General features: G+C 33.8%; 1 protein-coding gene across 2 annotated transcripts in view; it reads left to right on the forward strand.

The window, feature by feature from the left end:
* Window positions 1-18916, forward strand: part of LOC128238193 (tyrosine-protein phosphatase 10D-like) — a 49411-nt gene that overhangs the window by 10620 nt on the left and 19875 nt on the right. For both annotated transcript variants that reach the window (XM_052953821.1, XM_052953822.1), the window contains exons 4-17: window positions 317-405; window positions 2368-2566; window positions 2990-3259; window positions 4403-4559; window positions 5147-5274; window positions 6040-6294; window positions 9446-9596; window positions 10645-10760; window positions 12696-12796; window positions 13243-13438; window positions 15215-15487; window positions 16175-16462; window positions 16842-17105; window positions 17636-17908. In XM_052953821.1, the coding sequence (XP_052809781.1) occupies window positions 317-405; window positions 2368-2566; window positions 2990-3259; window positions 4403-4559; window positions 5147-5274; window positions 6040-6294; window positions 9446-9596; window positions 10645-10760; window positions 12696-12796; window positions 13243-13438; window positions 15215-15487; window positions 16175-16462; window positions 16842-17105; window positions 17636-17908 (2760 nt within the window). The remainder of the gene's footprint in view (window positions 1-316; window positions 406-2367; window positions 2567-2989; window positions 3260-4402; window positions 4560-5146; window positions 5275-6039; window positions 6295-9445; window positions 9597-10644; window positions 10761-12695; window positions 12797-13242; window positions 13439-15214; window positions 15488-16174; window positions 16463-16841; window positions 17106-17635; window positions 17909-18916) is intronic.

Consider the following 18916-nt stretch of genomic DNA (forward strand, 5'->3'; position numbering starts at 1 on the left):
TCTATAACCTTCAAAGGGTTTTGATATTTACAGTATATTGATATTATTATAGCTAATGCTTTTCATCTTTCGTTTGAAACTTGAATAGACATCTAGCTTTTCTAATAAATAAATTTCTGAGGGGTGAATGCGTACAGGATCTAAGTGACATTAAATAAAGAAGAAGATAGAACGTTTTCACTTTCACCTCTCAAATTATTGTAAAGCTTAGTGGTTTCTATAGTTATTACAGAAACAGTAGAGTTGTAAATGACTTCATTAGTACATTATTGTACATTTAAAATGATGATGATTTTGATAATCATCTAAATTTTAGCCCCAGCATCCCCTGAGAGTGTGAATGCGGTTGCCATGGATACACAGACCCTTAATATCTCCTGGACCCCGGACTCCAACTCAACAGAGGTAAAGAAGGGGGACAGTGGTTGAAGATTTGCTTGAACATACTTGTTGTGACTGGCTCAAAACTGAAAAGTTCTAGATGTATTCCTTTTATAAATGAGTAGTGTATTTTTTAAGATTGTCTGTTTTTTCCAAGAAAAATGTTGTGGTATTGTCAGTGTGTGTATACCACGTGATAAATTGCGTCATAAATGCTACGTCGGAAGGCAATATTTTGATTTGAAAAAAGACTTTAAACAAAGATAACTTCACTATTTCTTCACCATTTTAAATAAAACATAGGCAGTCTACGCCTTTAACCAGAATTTGATTGTTAGTTTAATTTCTTAAAACACTTCGACAAACCTTTTCACAATACTGCCGTCTGATGGAGCACTGTCAAAACATTATTTTGGAAACAGGTTTGTCGAAGTGTTTGATTAAACTTATGACCTCATCAAATTTCAGAAATAAAACAAGTACGGGGCTCTTTAAGCGGCATAGACTGTCCTTTGTTTTTTCCAAAATGGCTCTGTAAATGAAAAGTTATCTTTGATTTAAGTCTTCATTTTAAGCAAAGTTTTGCCTTCCGACGTAGCATATAAGACGTAATTTATCATGTGGTATACACACACTGATTGTGATAGTCTTGTTGTGGGTGTAGGCATTGTATAGTTGTGCACATACTTTAAACATGGCTATAACTCATTCTTGTTTATGTTTGCTATATACCTATGATATTATTCTTTAATCACACAGGTATGACACAACACAACATTTCTTAAGGCAATGTTACACTATTCAGGGGCGGATCCAGGATTTGACGTTTAAGGGGGCGTAATTTAGGGGTGACTTGTGCCCCTCCCTCAGAACAAAAACTTATTTGGTTTAAAATGGTGGCAAGGGGGGTTTAGGGGTTTACCCTCAAGATTTTTTTTTTACACCTTTCTAGTCTGAAATGGTGCATTTGGTACGTATTTTATAACTTTTGTTCATCTATATTGAAATAAAATGTAAACATGGATACTTGGATCTGCTAGTGCTATTAAGCCTGGCTGGACCTGTGTTATAAGCTTGTATAGAAATAGTTATAATACCTTTTTCCATAACTGAGGTTTTTATTGTATTGATGTCAGCAGGTATTCAGTAGATATTTATTGATGACGTTGGCAGAGGTTTTACTTCTTTCATCTTTTTTTCTATAGCGTGAACAATATATCAAATTATATTGTGAATGTTGCTATGGTGACCTATAATCATGATCTGTAGATAATATTTTAGCTTTTATGGAAATCGAATATACTGTTTGTGGTTGTCAATGTAATCGATGTTATGCTTGTTGACATGGAAGTTTATAAAAAAAAATAATGTGATTTTGCTGATAATAAACATAATAGCAGCAAGTGATTTACAGAAAACCATGAATAATTTAACATACTCCTGCTATCATGGTATGAAACTGACTTTTTATGACATTAACTTCGTTATGAATGTTATCAAAAAGTGCAGTACAATTAACAAGACTAATGTCATGTTTATCAAGGGGCGTGTTGTGGAAAGTTCTTATTTCAATCTGGTTTTCGTTAAGATTTTTTTTTTTTGAAAAACCTTCCCTTTATTGTGGCTGATTAACTAGGTGTTCACATTTTTATCAGATGCCACATTTGGTACATTCCAAATGAAGTATGCCAGGGCTGTAAATGATAGTTCAATGGCAAAACCAAACTGTATCAAAAATAGTTAACTGGTTGCTTTCAGTTGTTATTTTATTTGTTGTTGAAATTGTCACTCCAGTTTGCTTCAAATTTGAAGTAAGTAGAGCCCTCAAAAGGGGTTTCAGTGAAAGGATGCTTTACCCCCTTTGACCACCATTTGGGAACTAAAGCGCCGCCCAAATCCAATCCAGCCCAGTCCCCACAATTGTGACAATGGTTTCAATCCTTTTGTTGCAGTCAATCACATCCTTGAATGATTTGTCAATTGCAGGATGACTACATAGTGAGTTACACATACAATGTGACATCCATCTATAATGAGATGACTGTAAACGTGTCCTGCCCCACTGCCCTTGACCTCTACTGCGAGATCGCGATGCCGGGTGTCCCGGGTCAGGTGTACGAAATCAGGGTCTACAGCAAGCTTGGGACTGCCGTCAGCTCTCCTCAATCTACTCTACACTCTACAGGTATGCCTTGAATTTGCAAAATTGATCCTTAGTTTTTCCTTAAAAAAAAATTATACTTGCAAAATTGAAAGAAAAATATTGCCAAATATTTCAAACTGTCGAAAAAACGGAATGGTTAAGCACTCTTACAGATTGACAGTTTTGACATTTTTATTTTTTTGTTTAAGAATCAGCTGATTTTGATATCAATGCCTTCAATTCAGTCATATAAGATTAACTTATAACTTTCAATAAAAGAGATCTCAAATGTTCGAAAAACTCCAACTTTCAGGCTTCTGGCCATAAAACATCAATTTTACAACCATAATAGTTGAGAGTACAGCTTTCTTATCTAAATTGGCCTACTGGTAAGTACCCATCTACGGTACATTTTGATGTTATACAATGTATAAAATGTTTATAAATACTTGATATGTTTTCTAGCTCCCCTACCTGTGTCAAGTCTCACGGAAGCTGAGAGCAACAGCACCGCCATCTTGCTTAAGTGGTCGCTAGCCAACAACGACAACCCATTCATCACCAGCTTCCTCATCAGGGTAACGGGAGAGAATGGCGCCTTTGAGCAGAGCGTCAGTCCCCTGCAGATGCAGATTTCACTCACCGGGCTCAACGTGGGAACCAAATACAATGTGTCCATCTACACATCAACTGGCTATGAAGTTAGCCAGCCACTTACACAAACATTCTACACATGTAAGCTTTCATCATGACATTGCTAGTTATCATCAATATTTTGTAAGTCGGCATCAATATTTAGTTTGCTTTTTGTTTTTTGAAGAAGAAAAAGTTGAGGTATTATGATAGGCTAAGTTTTATCATCAAGGTCATTGCTGGCCTTATTATGCCAATACTTTAAAGTGACATTCTTATTCAAAATCAATACATACACATGTATAACGAACATCAATTTTGACTCATAAACCTTTAACAACTTATTAAATAATGCATTTATATAAAATATTAATTACTGCAATCAAGATTGTAACTGTGTATTTAATAGCAGAAAGCGCAAAAATAAGGAAGAAATACTTTGTTTTATGCTCATTTCTTTGAAATTAAACTTAGAATCCTTCATAAAAATCATTGTTTTTGACATTTATTCATCCATTTTGGAATATCAAAACAATATTAGTTATGGTAAATCTTTTTTGGGAGTAAGAGTGCATCTTTAACCTTGGCCATATCTGAAAAAAATGATTAAATGTTGAGTTATGCCCCTTTTTAGACTGAAAAAACATCAGCAGACGAGCATTGGCGTTCGCTCCATTGCGTTCTTGTTTATATGATGTTTGGGAATGCATTATAATGCACGATTTTACTTAAAAATTCAGCCATAATGAATTTTAATTTGTTATATTTTTTTGTTCATTAGCTAAACCATTTGTATCAGAAAATTGATCATAATAATTTTATAACGTGATTGAAAACAAATGTGAAGTTTATATTACGGTACATGTATATACACATGTATCAACAAACAATGTACATGTAACTGATATTTTATTTTTAGCTTGACTGATATTCAAAGAAAAAAATGGAGGTATTGTCATGCCCTAGGTGTCTTTTTCTAAAAAAAAACTTTGCTATAGCTAAAAAACGTTAAATTATTCAATTGAAATTCAGAGCAATGTTGCCATGAATATGGTATCGTCAATACGCTCATGAGAATTACGATCCTTAAATCTGAATTTAATAATTGTTGAGCCAATATCCACTGAAAATATTACAAATGATAGTTAGCATCTGTGTGCAATGTTTTAGTTTTGTATGTCATTTATAACACATTTTGATAACTACGGACATATTTAAAAAGCTATATCATGGTTGTTTCTTCAGACCCCGCCCCTGTGTCCAGCCTGACCTACGACTCTGCGACTGATGCAACCAACTCTACCATCACCGTACATTGGAGTATAGCCAGCAACGCCACCTTTGACTATTACTTTCTTACTATCAAGTCATCTGGCACCACCGACAATTTCAACGAGTCTTTGTGAGTTACAAATGTAGTTTTGCTATCTCAGTTTCAAGTAGTGTTTCTAACTTACTTGCATCTTTACGCCCCTGATTTAAATGATTTATCTCTACTTAACGGTTGTTCATATTTTATTGTTATGCCTGCATAGGCACACAGGGATAACTTGTCCGGCATCTTCATATTCTACGTTGTCCAAACACTTCTGTTTGCATTGCATGTACTTGTTTATGCTCTTCAAATAAGCTATGTACATTGATCATGATCATAGATGACCCCTAATGATTTTGGGGTCAGTTGGTCAAGGTCAAGGTCATGATGACTGACCTTTACTAGAAAAAGTATGTAAAGTTGGCCTTGAACTGAATTTTTAGGAAATATATGGTTGTCATATACGTGAAATGCTAGAAATGGCATTTTTTTCAATTTGAAGTATTGCCTGTTTACATTGAAATATATGGGGAAATGAATATGTACTGTGTTTATAAATAAATTTAGGTATTTGAACATTTTTTATCATTAAATGTATTATTTATGGTGATAATTATGTTAAACAACTGTTTTGTGATTATATTTCTGTTAATAATTTTATTTTTCTGTTTTAGGAAACTTATCTCAGGAAATTCAAGTTACACCTTTACTGAGCTAACAGCAGGAGCTGCCTATATTGTTACCATAGCAACAGAGCTGGGGTCAAAAAGTAGTGACGCATTGTCAGATACTTATAGAACAGGTTGGTTGACCTTGTACATGTCATATTAAAGTTGTTATTATTTTAATAATTACAGTAATCTTAATATGTAAATTGTGTTTAAACATATTTTTCTGGTTGAACAGGTTAAACTAATATTATGTTTATTATATAAGATTAATTAAGAAGTCAGTACTTTAAAAAAAAGTCCAGGAATTTCTGACATGTGTCATAGATTTTAAGTCCAGGATTTGTCATTGTTACGCTATACTAAAATGATTGTTTTTCCATGAGTAGAATTTTTTTTTGAAATATTGTAATGAATTTGAGTATACACAGACAATGAGCATTATGTGTAGCAAGTTTCATTACTCTAGCTAAAGTGCATTTTAGTCATACGCGAGTCCCTTGACTATTTGAGAAAAACAAACGAGCAATGTGACCATCTAATTAATCTCTTGTTCAGTATAGGGTATTAAATGGGATTGTTTAGGCCAAACCAACATATTTTTGTCTTAAGAATGTGTCTGCGAATTTTCTGCGAAGTGAAAGTTGTAGGAAATACCCATAAAATATTCATCTTATATAAGCTGTCTCAACCTTCTGGGAGTTGTCAAAGACATAATATAACATGTTTGGCATTTATTTATGCAGCATGACTTCACAAGGACTTGTTTGTTTTTAACCGAATTATTTTTGGTTTGGAAAATATGACTTGTCGCTTAAAATAGTATGATTTTTTGGCATTTTCTGATAATTAGTTGTTGTAAATCTGTCTTGTGAATGTGGCCTTATGGTATTTTCTAGTTCCCAACAAGCCATCTGACCCTATACTGGATGTTGTCAGTGGAACAGAGGTGAAGGTCACGTGGCAAGCACCTGCTGGACTGGTTGACCATTATATCCTGACCTTGACCACACCCACTGGGCCAAAAATAGTAACAGAGACTGGTACCAGTTTTACCTTTGTGGATCTGCAGCCAGGCACCGAATATGCATTAAAAATGGAGTCCCAGTCTGGATCACTCAACAGTGAAGCAGTTGACTTAACTTTCATAACAAGTATGTTTGAATGTTATTTGCTCATTCATTTTAAATGAATTACTTTTAATTTTGATTTTGCAATTTTTATTTTTTTACTCAATTCTTTACTAACAAAGCAACATAATACTAACATTATTTTGTTTTCTCTTCTTTCAAGTAACTGTTATCTGACAGCTACATATGAGGCAACTAATAATATACTTAATATATTGTCATAAATGAAATTCATTTCCCATGCATAATTATATTTTTATTATAACTTTGCATAAACTTTGTCGCATCCCAGAACTTTAGGTCCAAATTCAGATGCAACACATCATTTTTGGAAAAATATTTATTGCTTGGTGTAAGACTTAGTTGTTTTACCATGTAAGAAATTGAACATGTTAATCATTATTTTTTAAACTAGAAAAAATTGACTTTGGGTCGAAAATTCTTGTGATGTGACAAAATAGTTGGTGTTAGTTGTTTTTCCAATTAATAACACATTATTTCTCTGGTTGGGCCTCTAGAGGAGCGAGGTAAGGCGGGGCAGGTCACTCTACTCATGTATCTAGAAATCATTGTACATATTATACTCCACTAACTTTCTCTTTATTAGCAGATATTTTAGTTATCTTTTCAATGTCATATTTCATTGAAGATTTACACAGAAGCCTTACACAAAATACTCTAAGTGATCTGGTCAACGAATGTATTGTTAGATTGCTTTTTTTAAACAATATTTCTGGTAACAATTTCTAGTAATAATATCTATTAGGAAAATAATAGTTTGATGGTCTAAAATGGTTAACACAGTAAAACGATCCATTTAATTTGTAATCTTGTCTTTATTTAGTGAAAATTCTTGGTCTTAACAATATTATCTGGTCAACGAATGTATTATACAATATCTTTTTTAAAATGATATTTCTGGTAATAATTTCTAGTAATAATATCTTTATGGAAAATAATAGTTTGATGGTCTGAAATGGTTAAGAATTTAAGACCGTAATACGATCTAATTCATTTGTAATCTTGACTTACTACGAGGTATTTAATTGAAATTCTTGATCTTGACAAAATTTTATCATACGCTCGTTCTTAAAAGAGCGCCAATAAATTGTTCATAAATAATGTAACATTACATTGGGAACTTGTTTCTCTCTAGAATTTCATTCAATAGTTGTATAGAAGAATTGAATAGAATACCGTTTGAATATTGCCATATAATTTAATATTCATTTGGACTTGGGGAATAAAACGAAATGACCTTTATGTACTGAAGATACCCAAACTCTTCTCCAGTCAACTGTTTAAAATTTGGTACAGTTGTCCACAGGTTATAATGTGGTTAATAAGCACATTTGAATGATCTGATTGGTTAATGGTCAATATTGAATAAATATTGACCAATCAACAAACTTTTCAGCTAGCTTTGACCAAACCATAGAATTAACCATATTTATCCACATGGCTTCTGATGTTTACAATTTAGCTTTGTTGATAATGCTTTGAACATTATATATATTATAAGTCTATACAATTATAATTATGATATTCTTTATGTTGAGTAAGTTAAGTAAATAAAACTGTTATACTATTTGTCTTGGTGATATGGTTATTCTCCTACTTAAAAACTATAGTGGTTTTAAATCACATCTCGCTAGTTCTGGATTATTATAGGATGATATAATATTACTACAGTGCTAGACTTTTATGTAGAACAGCACCATTTCTTGGAAGCTTTAGCGCTAGGAGCCGGGGTTTGCCAAACTGCTTATGCTTTTATGGAATCACTCCACTTTCGATGAATTTTTTATATTGATATTCATGATAATATTAATATTTTTGTTTCCTTTTATGTTAAACTTTTAAAGAGTAGTTTTCTCTCTGAAGTTGTAAGACTTGTCCTTTGATTTATTACTTGAATGTCAATGAGAACATTTTCTAAGGAAAAAAATATACTGTAAATAACAGTTTCCTAGTTTGAAGATCTCATTAATGATCTTCCTTATAAGCTTTATTTCTTCACAAGATTTATTCTGGCATTTCTCTCATTTTTAGCTCAACTATTCTAAAAATACAGAGGGCTATACTTTTTAATCAAGGTTCGGTGTTGGCGTCTGAGTACGGTTAAAGTTTAAGGACAAGATGAAAATACCCTTCATTCAATTCACTTCATACTTCATCATAAACACACAGATGTTCAGGAATATCACACAGTTCTGTTATATAACTCCATATTATCCAAGGGCAACTTGCGCATCCAGGGTTTTAACACAGATCTCAATACTTCACACAGTTGTTCATGGCCATCACACAATTAAGTTAAATAATTCCGTATCATCCTTAATACAAATTTTGGCCGTAGATTGATATTCTTTTTCTTTTCCTTGATTATTTTTATTGCCTTTCTTTTTTAGTTTTTTTCCATTGTTTTTGACAGGCACATATTACGTCATCATTTCATTTATTTCTAAGACAAGCAGTGTTTAGTCCAGCAGGCTGTCCTACTACAGCTCTTGTTATAAAAAAAGAGTACTTGCTTTTTTACGTACATTGTATAAAAGTACACACTACATACTATAGCATGAATAACTGACAAAATCTGAGTTTTGGCGATTTTACTCTGCGATCATTTTACTGTTTTGTCCTAATTAATACATTATTTGATTTTGATTTAACAAGTAATGGAAATACACCACATCATTCAATTAAACTGTGTTACAGGTTTGACAACATTTTTAACTTTCAATTGCAACTTAATCTTAAATCAGGAAAACACAAAATAAGAAATAAAAATGTAATGGAAACACATCATTTATATAGTAAACTTTATTGTTAATCATTTTGTACTGAGATGAAAATGTTGTAATTTTTTAAAAATATTATTTTTAGTCCCCTCTACTTTTTATTAAAAATATTCATAAGCATTCATTTTATAGACAATAAATATGCTTATTTTCATAGTTTTGTAGTACAAAGATTTAAAAATGTCCTTAAAATCAACTTCAAAAGTAAGGCTATTAGATAACTGTATACAAAGTTAAAAATTCAACTCAAGTTGGCTATGAAGATTTCCCCTAATCGCAGTACACCCGTTTGAGTATAAATGAAGATACTCAGCCTTCACACCGCCTTGATAAATAGAATAATATATTCAGTAATTAAAATTACTTTTTCATAGATCCATCCGCTGTGGAGAACCTGAGGACGACCCTTGTTGACAGTTATCACATATACGTAGCCTGGGACCCGCCGGTGAACGCCACGTTCGACACATACCTGGTTACCATAGAAATCAATCGTGCAGACACGCAGGAAGTCTCACTGAACAGGTGAGATTTGATTTTGATATGTCTGGAGAACTTCTGAAATGGCTGTGTTCTGCAAGATTTTCAATGTATACTTATCATTGTTTCAAATACTAAGATATTTACTTAATCCTGTCAGTGATTTATGGAAAAAAAATTTAGGTTTGTCTTAGCCCTGGTGTTAACGTCATAGTCTGCATCAAGCAAACACTTAATATTGTTGGCATTTACTTATTGTTCAAGGCCGAGTTTCAATTAGATATTTTACCTTAGTACACCAGTCCTGTTAAGTTACGGGAATAATCCATGCCAAACATGTCATGTGATATGTACAATTTTCTTTGGAAATTTACGATCTTTTTTACAATGGGGCCCAGATGATGTGTTTACATGATTCATGGTATATTATCATGATAAAAACAAATTGTTTGTATGGCAAGGCCCATAACACATGTTAAAAATTGACATGAATTATTCCCCATGTACAATTGCATTTATTTGTTCTCATTTGCTGATGCTTACTGTAACTGAGCTTGTCACTGCTGATAAAACTAAATGCATCAATCGATGTGAGTAATGTCCCTTTGAAGTGAAATGTAAACAAGCTCCGTTTTCTTCCTTTTACTTGTCTATTAAAGCAATTTGGGCTAGAAATGATTTTTGAAAACAAAACGAACAAAAGCTTCATACTATGGATAAGAGGCAGGCATTGTTTGGGGGGTGGGGAATTCTGAGGGGAAAGAGTGTGTCCTATACATAGGAATTTGCATTAATAGGAACAACACGAAGCATTTGCACCTGTTGCACCATATCAACATGTGTATGACAAAATATTCTGGGATCTAGAATTTTAGTTTGAATTTGCGTATGTGTCACTTAAAATTGAACTGAGCGTTATATTTGCAAATTTAAGCTAAACATGTCTTTAATATGTGACCATACATAATATTACTGCTTGGAATCACCTATGTTCAAAGAAGTGATTGTACCATTGGTAATAAGAGAGTCCGAATGCATGCTTGTACAAGGATATGTCATGTTCACTTTTACAAGCCATGTTATTGTCTTCCAGTTCTGTGACGAGCTACAAGTTGGATGATCTTGCCCCAGGCACGCTGTTCACAATCTCCGTGGTAACCGTGTCATCCAATATTACTAGTGACCGACTAACGATCAATGTTGTCACAAGTGAGTATAATAATGGTTTCTATATTATGTGTATGAACTGTAAACATTTGTTTATCGAGGGATGAGAGTGGTCTAGTGGTATAGGTGCCCGCCTCTCTCCCAACAGGTTGTGGGTTCGATCCTTCACAGTGGTAATTTCTCACAGCCTCTCAAAATGGACACCAGTACTGCATGGTTTCTACCCAGGATACAAACAAAGTAATTCTATAAGCTATCAGCTTTCATCACATCGAGCCAAAAGAAATTACCCGGGTATAAGACGATAGGGGGTATTAGACGCAGGCAAAAAATCAGTGAAAAATCCAAGAAAAAACGTTTAATCTATGTTTTTGGTTTAAAGACGCATAGAAAAAATGTCAAAATTGTCTGGCAATTTGTTGACAGTGACACAATTTTTTTTTCGTAATAATGGCGATGGTTATCTTTAAAACCATAGAATGATAATACAATAACCTGTCGAGAATGAAAAGTTAAGTTATGCAAAAACCTTATATTGTACGGGTTTGTTCTCAAAATGTCAACACCTACAGAAAAGAATAAAGAACGTGGCAAAGTGCGAAAAAACAAGACCATTATCGCAACAGTTTGTAGTATTGGTATGTTAAACAGGTTAAAGGCAGTGCCAGTTTTTCACACCTTATCGTACAACTGACAAAAAATATTTTGACAGTGCAAAACTTTGCTTCTTTATATGCATGTTTAATTATTGTTATATTCAAAATAATATTTAATAATTTTAATCTACAATCGTACATTTTTTTTTTACATTATAAACGTCTTACGATATACCGTATCCCGATCTACAACTGCCGTTTTAACCTGTATATACTCGATCGATATGACGCGAGTAACCTCACTTTATACATAAATCTAAACAAACGCTCGGCCTGAAATCGACCTCAGAAAAAAAGTTCAAAAGCTTGTTTTGGGTTATTAGATGCAGACATTTTTTTTACATTGAAATTTGAGGGAAACAAGTGCGTCTAATACCCAGTCATTTACGGTAGTATAAACTAAACATTTGTTGATGTTGATTATACTAATTTATTTGAGCTTCATTGTGAAGACGGCTTTAAGCAGATATAAATAACTCTGGGGTCTGTTTCTTAAATAGAAACCAGTACTTGTGTCCTATTATAGAGACACATAGATGGTACCTCTGGTCGTGGTCAAGTGGTTAAGGTATCTGCCTCTTACCCAAGTGGTCACGCTCTTTCATCAAATTGTAATACCTTGTGTACTTTAGTTTTGGAATGGGGCCTAGGCTCTTTCAGGAAGAAATTTGCTGGCATAAAGGAATTTTGATTAACACAACTTTTTTAGAGTACTTTATGTGCTGTATACAAAGCATGGCTGCAAGACACATGGGATTGCTTTGTCGGGTGTAGATGTTGACATCGACATTGTCAGTGACTTCACACTAGTTTCCGATTTAACTTTTTAACTATTTTGCTTACAGCCATCAAATTTGATACGTACATTGGTCATGGTCAAAAGATGACCCGATTGATCTTGTGTCAATAGGTCAAGGTAATGAAGACATCAAATAGAAACTTTATGGTCATTTCTCTCTTCATACTTAATATTCACAATGGTCATGTCAGTAGATGACCCCTATTGATTTTTGGATTAATGCTTACATGTAAAATCAAAAGTATAGGTCATGGTGACCTTTTTATAAACATTATGGGCGCTTTGGGTGATGCATCCGATTCACGGATTTCTTGCTTACTTAAAGTAAAAATGTGTTATTTTTTAATCCCGTTTATTTTTAATAATCTTTTCAAATGGAATACCCTGAATGGGATTTTTACACAAAAATGGGGGAAAATACATACTCAGAATTTGGGCTCAAAGCCCTAATTTCAGCCCCCAATCAATAGTAAGACAGCTTTGATGTGTCTTTCATTATTGACTATCTTTGTCTGGTTCCAGGCCCATTGTCTGTTATGGACCTGTCAGCAGAGGATTGGGGTACCGGCTTGAGGGTCAACTGGAGTCTACAGAATGTGACAGGATCTCAGTCTGGATTCCTGGTATGTACATTAGCTGGGATTAATATATATCGCTTCTGTAACACATGCATATGCATTAAATAACATTTCTCAAAATAAAATGAAAACAGTTTTTAACAGTACGGTATATAAGTTTACCAATTTCGGCCTGAAATCGACCTCAGAAAAAAATGTCAAAAGCTTGTTACTGTTTGTAAGACGCAGGCATTTTTTTACATTGAAATCTGAGGGAAAAAAGTGCGTGTTATAACCAGTCATTTACGGTACTTATATAACAGAAAAGAATTAATTTGGGAAGCATAATAGTTATATAATTATGAGATATTTTTTCTTTCTTTAAATATAATTTTTTAAGAGTTAGCTAAACAAAATGCTATAAATTGGTATAGTTATACCAATAATCTGATAGAAAAAAATTGTTCAGAAAAATGCGTACATGCAGGTACCTTCATGTATTTTCATCTCAGGTGACCTACCGGGAGTTTCCGATTGGCAAGTCGTCATACCTTCCCCCGATATCAGCGATCCAAGACGAGCTGCAGTATACAGTGGAAATTCCCGATCTGCTCGCTGGCGGGACGTACAATGTGGTTGTTCAGGTGTGGCAGAATGTGTCTGGAGTCACAGCGGGGTCGGCAATTCAGCAAATTAACGCCACGACACGTAAGTATTGTTCCCAGTTGGTTGAAAGAATTTATATTGTAAATGGTGGTAATTTTTAGCTCATCTGTTTTTTCAATGACAAAAAGTCATGGTATATTATATCTGGTGTCATCGTTGGTGTTGTCATGCAAAAACTTTAACCCTGTGGTTAGTCAAGATACTCAAATAAAAAAGAAGAAAAAGATATACAGTCGAACCTTGTTGGCTTGAACTCCCAGGGATTGACACATGTAAACTGTATGAGAAATGCGTCTGCTCATGAACTATTCGTAATATATTTTTACAGAAGAGCTTAATATATGTGGAAATATATCTCATAAACATTATTAACATAATTCTAATTGACCGTATTATATCATGTATAGGACGCTAGCATAGATAGGACGCAGGCAAAAACATAGTTGAGAAAACGGGTAAAAACCCTTAATATATAAGATAGGACGCAGCGAAAAAATGTCAAAATCGGAGCCGAAAAATTGAGATTGGTCAAGTATTTATAACATATATATTGAAGTAAAAAACAAACAAAAAAATGTATATAAGGCATATTTTGGTAACTGTCTTGTGTATTTCGATAATTATTGTCGTATTTTGGTAATTTAGCGTACGTACACAACAATGATATATGTCTTGACATTTTGACAACATTTACGCATATTATAAGACTTATACAAATGCCGTAATAGTCCCGACTGCCAGTCAACCGTTGCAACCATTACAATAGTCTCGACATGCCTTCTGAATGACAGTCAACCGTTGCAACCGTTGCAATCGCAACAAAACTGTGTATTGTCAAAACTGATGATTGTTTTGATAAGGCTTGTCGCTGTGCGGATTAAAGCATGTCGGCATAATTAAGTGTCAGTAATTAGCCTTGCCAGCGGAAGGCACATCGGGTAAAGTGCGAACAAACAACCATAAGGTATTACCATCAATAGTTTGTTCTATTGATGTTTTTCTAATGACAGACAGCGGGATTTTTTCACACCTTCGCACATTTGAAAAGATTTGATAGTGACAATAATGCTACTCTGCGTTATGCACATTCATTTATCAATTTTTTAAAACAGTAACATACAACAAAATGTTTTGTAAAATATCGAACGATTAATTGATATTTACCTCCTTTCCCGATTTCCGTTGCCGTTATATCTCAATCCAGTTTAAGTGCTGACTCACATCGAGTTTTTGTGAGTAGCATCCCTTTTATAAAAAAGTAAACACTCATGTTTTTTTTCAATTTATTTCTCAATAAATCATTTTAAAGTAGACATTCAATATATTTCTTTGTGTGTTAACTTGCGTGATTTTACCTATGTCAGTTGTTCTCTACGGTGACGCAGTACAGATACTTACTATTACCGCATTCTTCCCCGGTCCGATATTTTCGACCTGAAATGGACTTGGAAAAAAACAGATGAAATTCTAATAGCATAGAAAGGACGCAGGCAGTTTTTAAGACGAGAATTGGGGGTAAAAAAGTGCGTCCTATGCATGATATAATACGGTACTAGAGCAGTTGATTTTAATTGGCTACTAGAGCAGTTGATGATGAAATGTTTGTTTCATACATATCCTAACCTATGTGTTGTTAGAATGATGCATTAAATTGTATGAAATACCGATTTGTTTAATTAGATTATATTTTGATTTTTTGAAAATTTATTGTTATAAAACAGAGAGTCTCTAAATCTTACATGATATTAACATTTTATTCAGGTTTGGGTAAATCATTACTTTCCTTAATATTTAAACCTTAAAATATTATCTTTACAGAACCCAAGCCTGTGGAAAACCTTACAGTAAGCATAGAAGACACAACCTCTATTCGGCTGGACTGGAGCCCAGCAGCTAACAGCATACATGACTATTATCTGGTCAGACACAGAACCAGTCTACGGGAGCCAAGCGCATTGTGGGTGTTAAACTCCACCTACATTCCCGACCTGGCGTTGGCAGGCTTGTTTCCTGGTGAGAGATATGAGCTGGAGGTTTTTGCGGTCAGCGGAAATGTCAATAGTGAAGTGCAGACGGACAGTGTTGTTTTACGTAAGTGTAATAATAGTGTATGAAGGGTATAATATATGTTACATGAAGTGAGCAGAACATTTATTTGGGTTGAAGGTAGTGAAACATGTCTGATCCACCTGCCAAGTCTAATCAAATTTGAGTGGGTTTGGGCCAGTATTCGATAATTCTTATTCTTGTCATTAGACTTGCCTCAGTGATTCCATGAATTTGATTGGTCAATTAATTTAACAGTCCAATCAAAACACTCAGATTCTAATTGGAAATTTAAGTAAAATTGCCAATTTCTCTATACATAAAGAACAAGAAGAAATGTAAATGAGTTTTCAGTCTTGTGAAAGCTGTAAGTCTTTAACAATGTCAGTTGGTAAGATGTTTTTCTAATTTTAGAAGAAAAAACTTTATTTTGTATCTTTTAAACAGAAAGTGTATCAATTTAACTCAATATTTACATTTTAAAGAAGTTTTGGACTAATCCGATAATGGGTATTTCATTTGATAGTTGTAATATAGGAAAAGACCATGCATTGGTAATTTTACCTAATTCAGGTGAATTGGATGTTTTGCTATTCTGAAACAGTGACAAATATATCAAGTTCATACTACATGTACATGTACAAAAAGTCATTTCTTGCAAAATATGTGCATGTGAATTTAAAACAGAATCACGCCCACCTCTGTTTTATTCTTGAATTCAATAATTTACAGCACCCCTGTCTCCCCCAAGCCTCAGTTTGATAACCAATGAGACGACAGCATCCTCGGTGAAACTCCAGTGGCTGTACAACCGCAGTGCCACCTACGTGGAACAATGGCAGATCAGTTACCATGACGACGTAGGAAATGACCAACGTGACATGGTACCCAGCCCAGCCACTGCCAGCATTGTCGAGCACACTGTGGTCGGTCTGCTTGCTGGGTTCAAGTACAATATGTCTGTTCGCAGTGTGGTTCAAGGCGTGTACTCTAGCGATGTACATGTGATCGCTATCACCAGTAAGTTGAAGCAGAGGGTATACATTTGTGTCATTGATGAAAAAATATAAAGTGAAGAATACAGAAATATAGAGTGACATTAAGATCACAATTAGTAAATAGGTTGTTTGGCTTACCCAGCAACAATTTGAGGGGTGGGTAGTTACAAATAGGTAGATTTAATGTTTTTAACCCTATTTTAATGACAAAAATGATTATTTAGACAGAAAAGTTGTTCGGATAAGGCCTCAAAAAACACTTCAATTTTTTTTCTTTATAGCCAAAATACAAAAAATAATATTGTATACAAATTTTTATACATAAAGTATAGTTATCTTTTATGTAGCTGTAGTTTTTAAAAGCCTACATTCTTTAATACTTAAAAAAATCCTTCTTTCAGAACCAGTGAACAATGTGAACTTGTTCTTCCATGATGCAGAAAAAACTTCATTCACCATCATCTACAGCTTTGAAAACATAGACAACTTTGACGAAATAGTGTTCACTTTGACTGAAACAAGGGAGGTAATCATCAGGACAAAGGCTGATGAAGGAAGGAGACTAGAGTTCTCTAACCTGACAGCAGGAGAGCTCTTCACAGTGGAGGTGTATACAGTCAGTGGAGAAGTGGAGAGCGAAATAAAGACCATGCAGGCTCAAACATGTAAGGTTACACAATATAATTACAATTAAAGATACTTTTACAAGTAAAAAAAACCATCTTTCACTAAAATTGAATGAGTGTATGAGCAACAACAGACTTAAAACAACACAATCATAATCTTGTCTGTGAAGTTGTAGCTATGATGTAATGCTGATGTCATTCCTTGAAGGAAGTAATCACTGTCAGTCATTGGATGTAAAGAAAAGTAGTAAATAATGGATAGTAACTTTATTGTGCAGGTTTTAAGAACAACACAATCAAACTGGTAGTCTTAATATTATGTATTGCTTCAGAGAAGGTCATCATTACTGTTGTAATAATAGTATTATTGTTTTTGTCAAAATAAAGAAATATACATTCAGATCACAATTATGAATGCTTATTGCCTCTAATATAATGTGATTACATTTTTTGGAAATAATTAATCTTTGAATGGAAGGCAAAGTTTTGAATTATTGGTTAAGTCATTTTTCTTAAAAATAGTAAAATCATCTTATAATTATGATGCTTTGTGTTGTTGTTTTTTTTAGTGCCAAATAATGTGACCATGACAGTGAAATCAAAATCAGCCATAGATATTTCACTGAACCTTATTAGACCTGAAGGCGGTGTTGACAAGTACGAAGTTAAGTGTTACCACGGAACTGTGCCTGTGAAGGCTGTTACCATAGATACCATTGAAGCAGTGGTTGTCTTTGAGATTGACCAGCTAACCCCGTTCACAGAGTACCAGTGTATCACAAACACGTGGTTTGGCACCTACAGTGTGCCTTCTTTCATCGCTGTTGTCACTCTACAAGCTGGTATGCATAGTTTAGAATTTTACAAATTATTGGTCCACCTTTTATAAGTATGCCTTTAGCTTAACCCTGATCCAAAGCCTAAGTGAAGAATACAATAATATAAAGAACCATTGAAATACAGTTGAACACCGTTTATTCGAAGTTGTGGGGACTCAACAAATAACTTCGGAATAGCGGTGTTTCGGATTAACAATTTTCCGCAAATGACAGCGTTCACGAATTATAGATGACGTGAAATACTAAGTCGTGAAAATTGCAATGTTGGTTACACGTTACCAATACGAAACACTCGGTTTGAGTTTTCTTTTGTAGATAAAAATATTTGTTGATTTATTGTTTAATAATTGACAAATAATTTGTTATTATACTTCTTTATTAAAACAACATAAAACATTTAAATCAAAATGACAGCACATGTATGAATCTGATGAGATTTTCGAATGATATTCAGATTGTGTTAACCAGGAATTATATACTACATCACCGAAATGAATCGTTCATTTTCTGATATCGATGTTTGTAACATACGTGTGCTCAATGTCATTCTTTAAAAAGCTCCATTGTCACCTCAAGCCGATGCCCGAATGCATTCGCAGTAAGGTGTGAAAAACTATGACACAATCAGGTTCGAATTAAGAGTTGATAAATATGTGTGAAATACCAAATCGGGACTGTAATTTTTACTTCGGAATAGCGATTATTTCGGAATAGCGATTTCGAATTAAAGACCAAACATTTAGTTAAACAAAGAAGGAGTAAAATTTGGACCGAAAAATTAATTCGAAATAGCGATAATTTCGAATAAACGGTGTTCGGAATAGCGGTGTTCATCTGTATGATCAAAAAAACAATCAATTTTGGTAAACCCTTGCTTAAAAAGGTATTCTTATGACCTGGGCCGGTATTTATAAAACACCCTATGTCATTTCTTAACTTAAGTCAATTCCCTATTTCTTTCATAGTCAAATTAAAAGATAGTATATGTATTTTTAAAATAAAATTAAATAT

This window comes from Mya arenaria, chromosome 6 (assembly GCF_026914265.1).
Source record: "Mya arenaria isolate MELC-2E11 chromosome 6, ASM2691426v1".
Taxonomy (NCBI): domain Eukaryota; kingdom Metazoa; phylum Mollusca; class Bivalvia; order Myida; family Myidae; genus Mya; species Mya arenaria.